A 14,289-nucleotide genomic window follows, 5' to 3' on the forward strand; every position below is an offset into this window, starting at 1 on the left:
AAACTGCTCAGCTGTAATAGAAATGGGCAGGTGTGTGTGGGTCACAAGGACCAGAATTGGGAACCCCTGCTTTATACAATAGATTACTTTGTTTTGAGGATAAAACACGATTTCCAACTTGTGCACCCCTTTGATTCCAGCTAATTTCTTCCAACAACATAGCCATCTATTAGCATTTCACCTTTTACCTCCCAAAACATTTGCAATGTGTGCTGCCAGTGACGAACGCTTCTCATTCATTTTCTATGAAGCTTGTCGCCACCTAGTGTGAGAAACGTGCAAGGCTCAGCCCCTAACCTAGCTGATGCTGCTAGGGTAGCTGCCAAGTCACAGCAACTGCAGTGACTATATTTGCAACACATACCTGTTAAATCAGCTCCATGAAGCTTCCTGGAAAAAAAATAACCTCTCCAACAAAACTGAAATTTTAATATGGAGTAACCACAAAAACCATTTCAGACAAGATGACATAAAGGCTTCCCCAGTCCCTGCTGATCATTCACAAATGCATTCCCCAAATTAGCATATTTTTCTGAACATAATTAACAGTTCAACCACCAGGAGAGCAGAAATAGCCGAGATGACCAGGTCACCCCAGTCCATACTATCTGAACGTGCCTGAAAACCTGAACAGGGCAGATGACTGGGGTGTGGCGCTGCTTGTAATGGGACAAACCACAGCTTCAGGTCACCTATTTTAGGGTCATGTGTCTTTGCTTATATTATATCAGATCACACAGGCGTCTGAAAAATTGACAGCAATTTGTTTCTCCCTAAGAAACAGAGTTAAATCCCCACTTTCCAACAAAAACTGATCAACAATACAATTAGCAAGTCTGCTGTTTAGGTAGATATGAAAATTGTAAAAGCAGGGACATACATTAGCAGCAAGTTAAAATTAAATGCAATAAAGGACTTAGCTTTTAAGCATGCTCATAAATTATGGTAACCCATCCTCCCAACCCGACCAAGTTTTTCTCACATACACTGCAGACTTTTAAAAGTATCACAGAGAAGGAAGAAAACACAAGAACCCGAGCGTCACAATTACACAAGTAGAAAAGGCTCATTTTAATGTCACTGTGAATCCTGTAAACACGTAGGGTCACGTAACTGTAGGAGCACATTTCTTGAGTTGAATTTCATATCACGGTTGCATACTGAATCTCCATTCACTTTAGGTTTCCACACATCCATCGGAAAATGACAGCACACAGCCTCGTTACACCAAGTGGCTCAGAACAAGAAACCATAAAACGATTTTCATCTTTATTTTCTTCAGCTTTGAAAAACAGTGTCTGACTTTTTATTTAAAATAATTCATGTTAGACAGTACAGTTTTGAACAGAAAGATACCTCAAAATAAATATTTATCCAAAAAAAAACAAAACCAAAAAAAGTCAAGAAACACTCTAAACTAAGATTACAAAAAATGTATTACCATATACAATATGGGTAAAATAAAGCCTTCTGGTCCTTACTCAGCATGCAGCACACGCATTGCCAAGTTCCTGGTCATTCTTATATAAATTAAGGCTACAAAAACATAAGGGTGGTGCACTATAATTAATCCAGTTTCTTAAAAAAATTAAAATGGCGCAGTATTAACAAATCAAAACCAAAATAAGCAATAAGACGATCTTCAAAGGAAAGATGAAAGAAAATGAGCTTATGAAAAAGTAAACTATGCATTACAGAAGCTCACTTCCAAAGAGCTTCTATGAAACTAAAAATAATGCCCCTATTTTCATTTAAAAAAAAATAACATGCAGGTAACTAGATTCTCTGCATCTACTGGTATGGTAAGCCTTACTAATACAGCTATAAAATCTCAAAGGGTTACAGCTCATTCCTGAACAGTGTGTATATACTGAAACTTCTGTGTTGGGGTGAGTGGTGGCATCAATACTAGAAAACCAGTGGTTTTCACGGCAAAATATTTTCTTACATTTCTTCAAAACACGCTGAAGAGACATATGTAGTCAACTACAAGACATGAAAACTACAAAACACCTTAAGAAGACAAACAAAGTTCTAACCTAGGATCCAGATGATACTTGATTTGGCCTTTTAAAACTGGTAGAAATTGCCAAGAAATATCCAAAATAACAGGTTAAAACAAGTGCAAAAACCCACTACGTATTTCCAGGACAGTCATACTGAATGCAAAGATTTTCCCAAGTACAACTATGGCAAAAAGCAACTGAAGTGATTGCACACTTTTTTTAAACTCAGCACTTCATCTGAACACATTCTCTCAGTATTTTGAACGCAAGTCCGTTAAAAGCGGTTATCTAAAAGTATAAGAAAATCTTTAAAATCTTCATCGCAACAAAAAGTGGGATTTTCCCCCTAAGAACGTGCTCTGAAGTGTAATAAAAATCAGATTCCTTAAGGCAAGCAATCTTAACTTCAATGCAGTACTGTAATTTTCAGGTATGGTCAAGCTTTCTTTATACAGAAAAATAATTGTTTAAAGTGAAAATCGTAATTGCATACAAAAACGCTTTTCAGTTTCAAATCTATATTGGCCAACTTGGTGTCTTTCACAACTTTTGCACAGAAAGTAATCTGCGCATGGTTAGCCACTAATTTTTAACTCATTTAATAGCCAGGTTTACATTAAGTCTTTTACTCTGTCCAAAAGATACTTTGAACCAATAATGATTAATTCAGTCAAATGTTTTTACTTGTTTATGAACTGTTCCAACTAACATCTGGAAGGTAAATCAGCTATTATATAAGTCAATTCAATCCTGAATAGCTTTTCTTCAACGGGGTGTAAAATAAACCAATATATCATCTTCACAAATTGTTTGAACAAAGTTTAAAGATAACTACTAGCTGAGTGGGACCTGGAAAAACAAGTTACTACTGACTTTCCAAGAAGACAACTTAACTTGCAGTTCTGAAAATAAGATTACCCCCAAAGTCTCTGCTAATGCTTTTATCACTAAAATCAACAAGCACAGCAAAGCAGCAAAGGAAATAAACCTCCACCTGTGCACTTCATTTGCCTCTTCAAAAATGTATGGCGTTTAAGATGGGGGAAATAAACCGTATTGCTAACAGCTGGGTTTAAAATACAAATTAGATTCATCCCTTGTTAAAATTCTTGCTACCCTTTTCAGCTCAGACTGAGGATGATGAATGTCTTGTTTGCCTGGTGCTCCCAACACATGAAATTAAAAAAATAAAAGCAAAGAAAACTGAAAATAACAAATGAAACAAAAAACTTCAGCAAAACAAAATCAAATTTAATGATCAGAATAAATGCAAAAGTAAAACAATCAAACAAAACAAAGGAAACACAAAAAAGCAAAAAAGAAAATTAACAGAACCAAAAAGTCTCAAGGCAGTTTCCAGAATCTTGGGATTAGTTTTAAATCTATTTTAAACAAAGATTTTATATGTTACCAACTAAACTGCATGGAAAAAAGCTTAAGTACTTTTTCAGTTTTCTCAATAGAGAATTAATTAACATAAAGCCCCATTTAAAATAAAATAAAACAGAACCAGCTAGAAGGGATGCAAAGAAACTCCAATGCTCAAATGTTTGTATAGTAATTCAGTACCTGTTCAGCCCCTCTTGAATTTCAGAAATAATTCAGTGGGATTAAAATTCACTTAATCAGACCTGCATGTCAGGGTAACACTGGTTGACTTTGGTCATCCTTGACATTTTGCTGAATGGCCCAAACATCCCCCTTTCATTTGTGAACTTTCTTAATGTCTTGTATCTCTTTGGTCCTTCTTTAACAGCATCTGGATCTAACTAGGTCCCTTTCAAAACAACTTTAAAAATCTTTTGCCAGCTCCAAAACACCTTTTCCTCAATGCCACGCCTCATTGGGATCTGTTCAATTGAACACCAGCATGCTGTGCCTTCACAGGAACTCTGATTCATGTATAAATGGAAAACCTCTAATTTACCAAGTGCTTGGTAGTTCAGTTACTGATATTTACACAACCCTGAAAAAAAATAGGAAATCAAGTTAAGGAGGGTGATAAAGGGGGTTTAAGAATTTAAGGCATCTGTAATCAGTATTCTCATTTTTTTTCTAGTGTAAAAAGTAGATGGAACTAAAAAATGACAGTATAGAGAATCAGAGCCTTAAAGACATTGCATGCTGCGTTATTTTACCATGCATATGGCACAAAGTAACATCACCAAGTCTAGCATCACAGAAATTAATTTAAAAACTCAGAATTGGTCAATAGGTCATGGGATCTCTCAAAAACATTTGAACACGTTTGTTGCATCCCAGAGTATCAAAAAAAAACCTACACTTTCCTATAAACTAGGACAAAGAAAACACATGTAAATTGGCGTAGAATGGTATTACACTAACAAAGAAAAATTTGCCTTTTCAACTGTTTTTTGTAGAAAATCTGTGAGGACAAGTGATTTACTTGTGAGACTTGCTGGTTTTGAATGAGACCTGCAGGATTTTGTCCCCAAGGCGATAACCATTGAGGCTGGCGATGGCCATAGCAGCCTCTTCATAGTTTGTCATGGTCACGAAACCAAACCCTTTACATTTATTGGTGTTAAAATCACGGATAACTTTCACGTTAGTGACTGCTCCAAAGGGCCCAAACATCTGCCAGAGGATTCCTTCATCTGCATCCTGCCCAAGATTGTAGATGAAGATACACCAGCCAGACGTGGAGTTCCCAGGAACATTGACACCAGACAGACCACTCATGTGATCTACACTCATTGGGGAAAACCTACAGGAGAAAAAACAGAGTCAACCCACCATGCTGCTAGACAGTATTGAACCTGATGAGGGGGTGGGGGGGTGGGATAACCACTTTCCCAAGCAACAAGCAACTGTAAGGTGACATGAGCCATTTTGGAACCTTGTTCCTTTATCTCCATATACAACAGAGGAGTTCAAACTAAATTCTGAAAATCTTCCGAACATAGCCTGAAATAGAACCAGGAAAACCTAGTTTAAACAGTATATACCTCCGACACAACACAAGCAAAAATAAAACTTGGAACATGACCAATGATTTAAATGATGGTATAATCAATTCTTCTGCACAGTAAAGCTATGAATCTCTATGAAAGCTGTAGCACAGAAAGCTATGAAGTTAAACTTCCCTTTTTCAGAAATGGGAAAAAAACCCTCCAAAAACCAAGCTGCACAGTAAACATCAATAAAGGAAGGGCTAGATGGACACATGCTCAACTCAAAAATAGATCATTAGGCAAAATATTAAGCTCAAGAGGTTATAAAAGCTTATTTGAAGTAGAGAACACGTGCATCTATCCCATCTTATTTTGTTTTAATGGTCTGGACAGCTGTTAAGGGACAATGCAAATGAAGCCTTTAACGGTCAAGCCCGACCGCGCGGGCCCTCACCTGAACCTCTGTGCCTGGTGGTGTACCGGTCCGCCGAAGCGCCGCGACTGCGAGTGGTACAGCTGTGAGAGCAGAGCCGAGTTCTTGGCCTGATTGGGGTTCGCTGCGAATTTCACCGTGATGGGCTCCGTCGCGCCAGGGGGCTTCTGACCATTCAGGTCTTTGATGGCGTCTTCAGCTTCGGCTCTTTTATCAAAGCGAATGAAGGCCACGCCGCGAGACAAACCTAGAACGCGTGGGGGAAAAAAAAAAAAAATCGGTTCATTATCCCGGGCTGGCTTCACATCAGCCTGGGCGAAGGCTGCCAAGGGAGCAGTGGACAGTAGCTCCAGGCGTCAAAACTAGCTTGTACTTCACGCGGTTTAAAGCGTCAATGCCCACCTGAAGCCTGATCGACGAGAACGCGCGAGTTAATGATGCGGCCGTATCGTGTGAACATGTCCTCCACATCTTTCTGTGTCATGGACTTGGGAAGACCGCTTATGTACAGATTCGCATCCTTAATGGTGTCAGAACTTGGCCGGGCATAGGAAACCTAACAAAAGAAAAAGGAGACATTCTTTTAGTTAGAATACTAGCTTTTTAAATGGTATTGAAAAAATCCAAAATAATTTGCTGCATTAGAAGCTCTATAAATGGGAAGTTTTTCTTTATGGACTAAGGAGTTTATCCACCTTTAAAGCAGTTCTCTACAATGCTGGAAAAATTAAACCTTGCTCACTGGCCTGTAAGACATAAACCTTGTGCTAACAAACTTTAGAAGGTAAAGGAAGATGAACCTCTCCTGAATATTGTATTAACTGCATTAAAGAATTAGTTCTGTATATTTTCACTTGTTTTTAAACACATCCTAATGAAACTGTTACTTCAAAACTGACTCGTTTCACTTTCAAATTTGTACATTTATCCAGGTGTCATTACCCTCCACTTGACAGTAGCCATTAAACAAATCCCTTAAGATCTTAAAAACAATTACTCGTGGATTTGTCTGAATAAACTTTCCAACAATCTTTTTACCATATAACAAACCTCAGACGACTCCACATCAGACCCCAACCCACCCACCTTAAAAAAGAAAAAAAAATGTAGACAGTAGGGCATGTGTGTTCTAAAGTACTGAATTCCTATTCCTAAATGAGGAGATATAAAAAGGTTTGCAACAGAATACACATCTTGCACAGACATTTATCATGCAGGACTTCAGGTTGATATGCCACCCCACCAGAGGGAATAAGGGTTTGCTCCAGATACAATATAGCTTAGGAAAGCAGTGAAGCTACTGAATGGAAGACAAAGTTAAGATCTGGTCAACAGGGCCAATACAAAGTATACTGAATAGTCAAGTTTAGCTGCAATAGTTCTCTACAGATTTTTCCCTTCCCCAACACTCACTTGGATATAAAAGTCGTCAGAAAAGAAATCCTGCACGACAACTCTCTTGGCAAGAGCAAGCCAGTGGTCTGGGTTTTGTTTAAATCAGGTAAGATGCAATTGCACACTGGACAAAAAAAAACAATTTTAAACTAACCAGGCCTTTCAGAACTATGTCCCAGTGCTCGCCTCCTCAGTCTTCAACATAAAATGGATGCTTTGTATCACAGGGTTAGCCCTCTGCTGCCCAGGGACTATTTATACACAAGTCACATCTATGAGTTGACACATGTATACAAGAACACCTCTTTGCACGTTACCTTGATAGTTTTAGACTGTAGTCTCAGCCCATTGAGTGTATTGATTGCCCTTTCTGCATCACTAGGGTTAACATAGTTAACAAATCCGTACCCTAAACTGTGGCCTAGAGAAAAAAAAGGAAAACAATAAAATAAAATAAAAAACGTTTAATGGCTCCAAATTCTGTAGACTGGAAAAATTAATTCTTCAACAAAATAAATCTGTACAATGCATGCTAATCTATAAAGTTCAAACATGTACAAAAGAAAACTGCCTTCACACATTCACAAGTGCTTTGCTGGAGACAGAATATGGCCAAGACTATAATTCAAACCATAGGATGTTTGTAAAATTGAGACTGGGAAGGATCTGATCTCTAATTACATGTTATATAAACATAACATTCTGAAAGGATGTGTATAAGCCTTGGTCTCTCAAAACCACCCTCCTAATAAATCCATTTAGTGTCCTAGAAGTTGTAACCTAGAGGTCCAAACTGCCAATCATTTGACGTGCAGAGGACAAGATTTTGAGCCTTGCTGCAGAAATAAAAAAAAACAACGCATTTTATAACATTTGGGTGCAAACAGGAAAAACGAGTTGAGTCTTCAAGAAGTACATCCAATAATCTGAGGGAACTTATACACTACCTCTATGAATGCACACAAAAATGGAAAGCAGCTCCATAACTAAGATTCTGAAGGTATGGATAAGTATTTCCATACAAAACACACACTGAGTTGTATACAAAAAGCAATAAAATAAAAGCTCCTTGTTTGTGCCCATAGTGACTAACGTTTGCTATTTTTTTACAACTTTTTTTTTCAAGTAGGACTTGAAAAACACAGAGCTAAAAAAAAAAAGTAGGATTTTCACTTAACTCACATATGAGCCAAGTTAATGGCACACTCACTCACTCAAAGACCGCTTGACAAGGTAGATCTTAAATGGCCATGGAAGGCCTTCCTATCATCACGGACTTGCTCGTGTCTCTAATGAGGATTACCTGCCACTTTGTCGCGGATGAGCTTGGCGGACTCGACCTCCCCGATGCTGCTGAAAAGGCTACGCAGCTCATCCTGGGTCATGTTCTGGGGGAGGTAATTGACGATCAAGTTTGTTTTGGCATCCTTTGATTCATCTGCCATGTGGTCTTCGTAACCGTTTGACATGTCATAAACTTCCTAGAAACATGTGAAAGGCAAAGGGTTACATTTTAGTGCACTAGTAGCCGTGCACAAGCTCAGGAGTACTGTGAATAAAGATAGGGAAAACCGGGCCCTAACCATTTCATTTTTAAAAACGACAACAGTACTTTAAAAGAGAAAAGATCAACCAAAAGAGGTGTATTGTTGTCCATACATCAGCACCCTCCTGCTCTTACATGATCATACTGCTGACACTATATTCACGCATCTTTCACTAGTTAATTAAACCTCCAAAGCAACATACACCGCAATCTGCTGTCCCAACAATTTTAAAATCATCTCACAGCCGCCGATTAAAATAAACCACAAATTATATTTCAATAGGATCACAAACAAGGAAAGAAACTGTGCTGCAACTGGCAACGTAACATTTTTACTCTCATAATATCCACTGAACAGATGCACCGTACTGAAAATCATATTCCAATTGATAAACCTGCACGTAGTATTTACCAATAAGGTTGAAACAATAACTATGATTCCCTGGTTATCATACACAAACCATCCTCTGGCACTTTTTCTCAAGCCAGAGAGCAAATAAGGGAAACAGGCCTTTTTGACCCCTGGTAAGCAGCTACCATAAAAAGGCGCTTTTTACAGAGAAAAGTTTCCTTCAACACTGTGGTCTGGGCACAAGTCTTGAGAAGTGCAGGCTATGTACTTAGCATGGGTTTACAAAGGGAACCAAAACTAGTTGGCATGTTTAATGTTTTGTTGCATGAATGATGTCAATGTTTAGAATAAAAAAATACTTTTTATAATGCTCTCAACCTGACTCATGTCTGCACCGAGAGTGCAATGGCGAGCTGTTCTAAATTCTGAATGAAACCCTGTGTTTCAAATATATGCAGCAGACCTAAGATTGCAAGAATGAGGACATTCATAAAGATCAGGGTTTCTGCTTTGCAGACATTGTTCTGTTTGCTGACGCTGCTTGCAGGACTAGACTACTGATTCAGAAAGTTTCTGCAAAATGTTCAAGTTTCCCCACTGACAAACACCTTATTGTCATTCTTGTGCAACACTGCATACTTAGCAGTTACCAGAGAAGGCTCTTTCATTATGTCCAAGCCCTAGAGCTGCTGGGGAGAATCAGCTGCAGCAAACTGAACTTGCTTTGCTGAAGGTCTTGCAAACTGAACTCAAGTCGCTAAGGACAGGCCAGTGCCTTTCAGTCCTGGCCCTGGACCAGGGTAAACTGGGGGGCGGTGCAGTGGCTCTACACCTGTGGCTGGAAGGTTGCTGGTTCGAATCCCGCAGCCAGCAGGGGAATCCTCCTCTGCTGGGCCCCTGAGAAAGGCCCTTAACCCCAACTGCTCCAAGGGGCTGTATAAATGGCTGACCCTGCGCTCTGACCCAAGGCCGTGTGTCTTATGGAGAGCAAGTTGGGGTGTGCAAAAAGACAAATTCATAATACAAGAAATTGTATATGGCCAATAATGTGATTTTCTAAATGAGCATCCTCGATGATCAACACCACTTTGAGCAGAATGATTCCAAAATGCATTAAAAAAATGACACACCCTGAAAGAAAACTAGAGGAAAATCAACTTTCAGCAAGCTTCACAATGCTGCCAATACTTTCAAATGTTACTGTGAGTTTAAATCTCTCGGACATAAGTCATTAATGGAACATTAAAGGACTACTGGGCACTACGTCATAAAAGTTTAGATATTAAACTAACCAGTGCAATTCCCCATCAATACAATTATCATGCACTACTTGGCTTCAAACATCCTGCAGCTCAGTTTTATATCAAGCTCAATTTGTGTACTCATTTCATGCCACAGAAGGATGGCACCTTCAGGACATTACAGAGTATCTCCCTTACCACAAACAAATTCTTACTCCTTCACACTATACTTACTGTAAAACGTGCATGCTACACCTTGTGTAAAATAATTATATCAGGGGATTCTGACACAATATTCAAGCAATTTCTTTATGTAAAGCGTTATGTGTAGATCAAGCCACCCAGCCTTGCTGTAGAAGACAGCACCTAGACTTCTTTCAAGAAATAGCAGGATGAGATTCTTAGATCAACTAGCTGCCAAATGAGCACCATTCGTATGTTCACTACAATAGTAATATAGCAGGTCTTTTGCCAAAAGATTCCTTATTCCTTGTGTGCACTGTGAGAGAGTGTGATAAAACACTGCAACATCACTCTCAGAAAGCCAAACATCTGAGAACATAGAACATTTTGTGACAAAAATGCTGAACAGCCCCTTTACCAGCTTTGCATTTTTTTCAGATTTCTTAATTAAAACTGGAGTTTTGGAATGTGATAAAGCCGAGGAACAGCTTACTAACACTAATGTTATAAAGCTTTTTAATTGTAAGTGTACCGAAAGTGGGTAGCTTTACGACTTTCCACTTCCACCTTCTTTGACTTCAAGGCATTCCTTCACAACCTCACAGATTGCAGCTTTGCTCAACTGGCTCCTCAAACCACAGACACCAATGGTCTGAACAACATCAGCAGAGTAAAACTTACTTATCTCACTACAATCTAAACCCATTATGTATAGTATTATTCGTAAACATGATATCTTACAATACTAACAAAGAAATGTAAGCTGGTGTTAAAATGTTGTATGACATGAAACTATAAGAACAATCCATATACAGTGCTTAGCTGCTAAAGCTAATAATTAAGGGTTGGAGAACACAAAATGCCTTTAAAGAACTGATTTTTAAAACTTTTCAGTAAACTGGTTAATCCTTGTTCTACAGTGTAATGGCCTGAAATGCAGTGCAAGTTCCCCGCTTTCTGTACTGCTGGATGTGCAGGAAAACAGTAACAACCTTAAACTTGTGGGGCTAGCCCAAAGTTCATCACACTTGTTTTTAAAATATTCAGCCAACCTACAAAGGTAGGCTTACCTTCTTCAGCTTAACGGTATCTACACCAAGCTGGTCATGTTTTAACTTAAACTAAAATTATACAAATTACAAGAAAAGGATAGTATAAGAAAGAAAAAAATGGCAATAGAAAACTCACATTAAAATATAATGTCCTGAAATATTTAGGGCATTATATCTGAATACAATACAGTTCTATACACACTTTCTTAGTGTACAAATCAGATACTCACTTTTAAGTATCTAATGTGGCCCCTTCTGACTGCCATGAAGACACTTCACAGATCCCAAATCTGAAGGTATCAAAAAATAAAGTAATAAAAATATGCTGTGAAAAACGGGGTAAGGGAGGGAAAAAAACAGAAGGTGGTCAGCCCTTTTCAGGAAATACCTGTGGGGAAAAAAACAGAAAAATGGTCAACTTTTCAGCATGTATTTTAACACATCACTTTCATTCTGCCTACAGTGACTGCAGAATTGCAGTGATCTATAACACATATAACATTACTGTGATACTAAATAGTTTTGTTACTGTTTGCCATACATGGGTTCATACTGCAGGTTTGCCCCCGAATTTCCTTTTTTGTCCAAGGAAGGCACATACATTAGGGAAAAGCACAATGAACTGGGTGAAGTATGAGAACGGATATTTTATTACTATACCCTTTCACAGAAATTCTGCTAGTTTTACATTAACTATAAACCCTTCTTCCAGTTGTACACGCATGTCAGACCTGCAGAAATGTTGGCAGCCAATTTGGATTCTTACAATTTGTAAAACATAAAATGAGGGTGAAAATACCAAAGGGAAACAATCTCTATTAATCCCTTAAACTGCTTTAATTCAGAAAACCCAATGCATAAAACAGATCTGTATACTATTAAACGACTCCTGTTAACATTTTCAGATTGCAATCAGTGGCTACACTCCTTGCTTCAGTAGTGGATTCCCAACATTTGATTTCTTACAGCCCACAACTAGGTTTTGAAGATTTATACAGCTCAAATTCTTCTTAAAGCGCACCATTTTTGCAAAAAAGGCACAACTGTTTTTCTCCATCTTACTTGCTGCAAAACCAATATACTTTGCAATGCTTGCAAATAGCAACTATATGTTGTGGTTTTTTTTTATTAAATTATAGTGACTGAAGATATTTTACATATGTGAAAAATACTGTGGGCCCAGCACATATCAATAAAGATCCAACCTGTAAAACAACCCTGGTAAAGGGTAAAATCTATAAACCTGTTTTGTTTTTTACTTTATCCCAATTCACTACACCATAAAACAAATGTAAACTAAAAACTATACGATATTTAAAAAAATTAAGGATTTTATATGTTAAACATTCACGTATGCACGCAAGACTCTTATAAATCATAGAAGCTAAGACTTTTGTTTTGGAGTGGAGGCAGCATTGCGAGAATAAACTGAGGTGCGTTTTCTGGTTTAAACAAGAGATACTCCCAAATCTGGTCGTGCAATTTTATCAACACCTGGGAACCATGATTACAGACCTCGGCTACAAAAAGACAAGTTCCCGTTGAGTAACAAAAGACATAAACGCTCATTAGTATTCGGGGAGACCTGAGCCTGGGTGAAAAACGACTGGGTATCAAGGAATCTCATATTCACGGTGAACAGACCAGAGTCCCACCGAGGTGAGCGCACATTCTAACACTGCAATGCACTGCTGAAGACACAAACTACCAGGCTACACGTAGTTACAGTATTTAATGGGTAAAGACGCGACAGCACACTGGTATCGCATCAATACTGTGATCACGCCACAAATGCAGCTTCTCACACATGCAAACACTGTCTGGGGGAAATCTGTCCAGGACTCTCCGCCGACAGACTCCTTCCTTAACTCAGCGGCAAACGAGCTAAGCGTTTCATTTTAGCGGCTTCACCGGCAACTAGCCTACGGAACCGCAGCAAAGGGCTTCAATTTATTCAGAAAAGGCCCTTTTCGGCTTCATCGCATCTGATTTTGAAACAAACCGCCCATCTGGGCGCAAGGACAGAAAAAAAAGACACCTGGGAAAGAAAAGTCGCCTTTTAGCTTTCGGTAAAAAGCAAAGATCTGGGGATGCAACCGAGTTTTATTTCCACACTAAGCTGCATGATTGATAAAATACTCGCCAAAGATCATTAAAACTTTAACGAGTTTCCATACGACTTTTCTGCGTCTCACCTTATGGACAGATATGCAAATGACATTTTCGGAATGTAAATACAAAATCATTACGTGTGAGTATTTACGGCTAGTGCGCTGGTCGTTTCTAATCCAAGCCAAGTTGCAAAGCCCTTTTTAAAAAATATATACATGTAGAATTTAAGATATTCGTCACAGACTCATTCTGCTTTTCCCAGGCATAGGCTGGTAGCAGGCAGTGATGGTGGGGGGGGGGGGGGGGCGTGAGTTTACAAGCACTTACACAACACAACGTAAAAGCAAAACAGAAAATAAAACATGAAAATTACCGTTAAACACAAAAACGTGCGAATTAAATAATGGTCTCCCATGCCCTCCTTCCTCACAGGCCCTAAATCCCCGCTGTTTCTTTACATGCACAGCGCCTTCTACCTGCTTCCATTCCCGGTCTGAAAACCCCGCGCAGGCGGTGGCTACTCGGAGGGGCCTACGTAGGCCTCTCCTCGTCACCGCATGGCGACCCCCCGTTTTCATCCATAACCCCGTCATTTTCTACACACACCAAGCCGTGGGGATGTTTCGAGGCGACTCACCTGCTTAACCGTAACTCCGACGCTGTTTTTATGGTAAAGAGCTCGACCCCGGCTCTGATGTCGACGTTGTTATTTCCGAAGCTACGGCTCCTCCTGACACAATGAACACCAGGATCCGCGACCACTGTCGGCGAGAGACTGGACTTGCGCACGTCCCGCCCCCCGTCGTCCCCTATTAGACAATTCCCCTGTCACTCATTCCCGATGTGCACCTTGATTGGTTATCTTATTTGTCACAGTCAGTTACGTCAGGGAGCTCCCGCCTTACTCGCATTGTGATTGGATGATCGGTCTGTTTGTCCTAATAACGTCTAGTGCAATTGTCCCGCGGTACCATCAATCACTTAAGATTACATTGTTTTTTTCCCTTTCTATGTAGTTGCAGAGCTGCGGAGCGGGCCGTATACATTAACATCA

The 14,289-nt window shown here is 39.3% G+C and overlaps 1 protein-coding gene across 4 annotated transcripts; it reads right to left on the minus strand.

The window, feature by feature from the left end:
• Positions 1–1,254: 1,254 nt before the first annotated feature.
• LOC148814039 (ELAV-like protein 1) lies at positions 1,255–14,021 on the minus strand. 4 transcript variants are annotated; one of them, XM_088907756.1, is made up of 7 exons: positions 13,873–14,021; positions 11,354–11,511; positions 8,053–8,230; positions 7,067–7,170; positions 5,757–5,910; positions 5,376–5,601; positions 1,255–4,734 (listed from the first exon to the last, which is right to left on the minus strand). In XM_088907756.1, exons 2-7 carry the CDS (start codon positions 11,387–11,389, stop codon positions 4,410–4,412), a joined length of 1,023 nt encoding a protein of 340 aa, XP_088763882.1. In that variant the 5' UTR covers positions 11,390–11,511; positions 13,873–14,021; the 3' UTR covers positions 1,255–4,409. The 4 variants fall into 4 exon arrangements, with proteins under 4 accessions (XP_088763882.1, XP_088763883.1, XP_088763884.1 ...); XM_088907757.1 differs by having other exon boundaries at positions 11,354–11,413; positions 13,873–13,992; XM_088907758.1 differs by lacking the exon at positions 13,873–14,021 and adding an exon at positions 13,609–13,632 and having other exon boundaries at positions 11,354–11,413.
• Positions 14,022–14,289: the final 268 nt, after the last annotated feature.

This window comes from Atractosteus spatula, chromosome 28, assembly GCF_055471065.1.
Source record: "Atractosteus spatula isolate fAtrSpa1 chromosome 28, fAtrSpa1.hap1, whole genome shotgun sequence".
Classification (NCBI taxonomy): Eukaryota; Metazoa; Chordata; class Actinopteri; order Semionotiformes; family Lepisosteidae; genus Atractosteus; species Atractosteus spatula.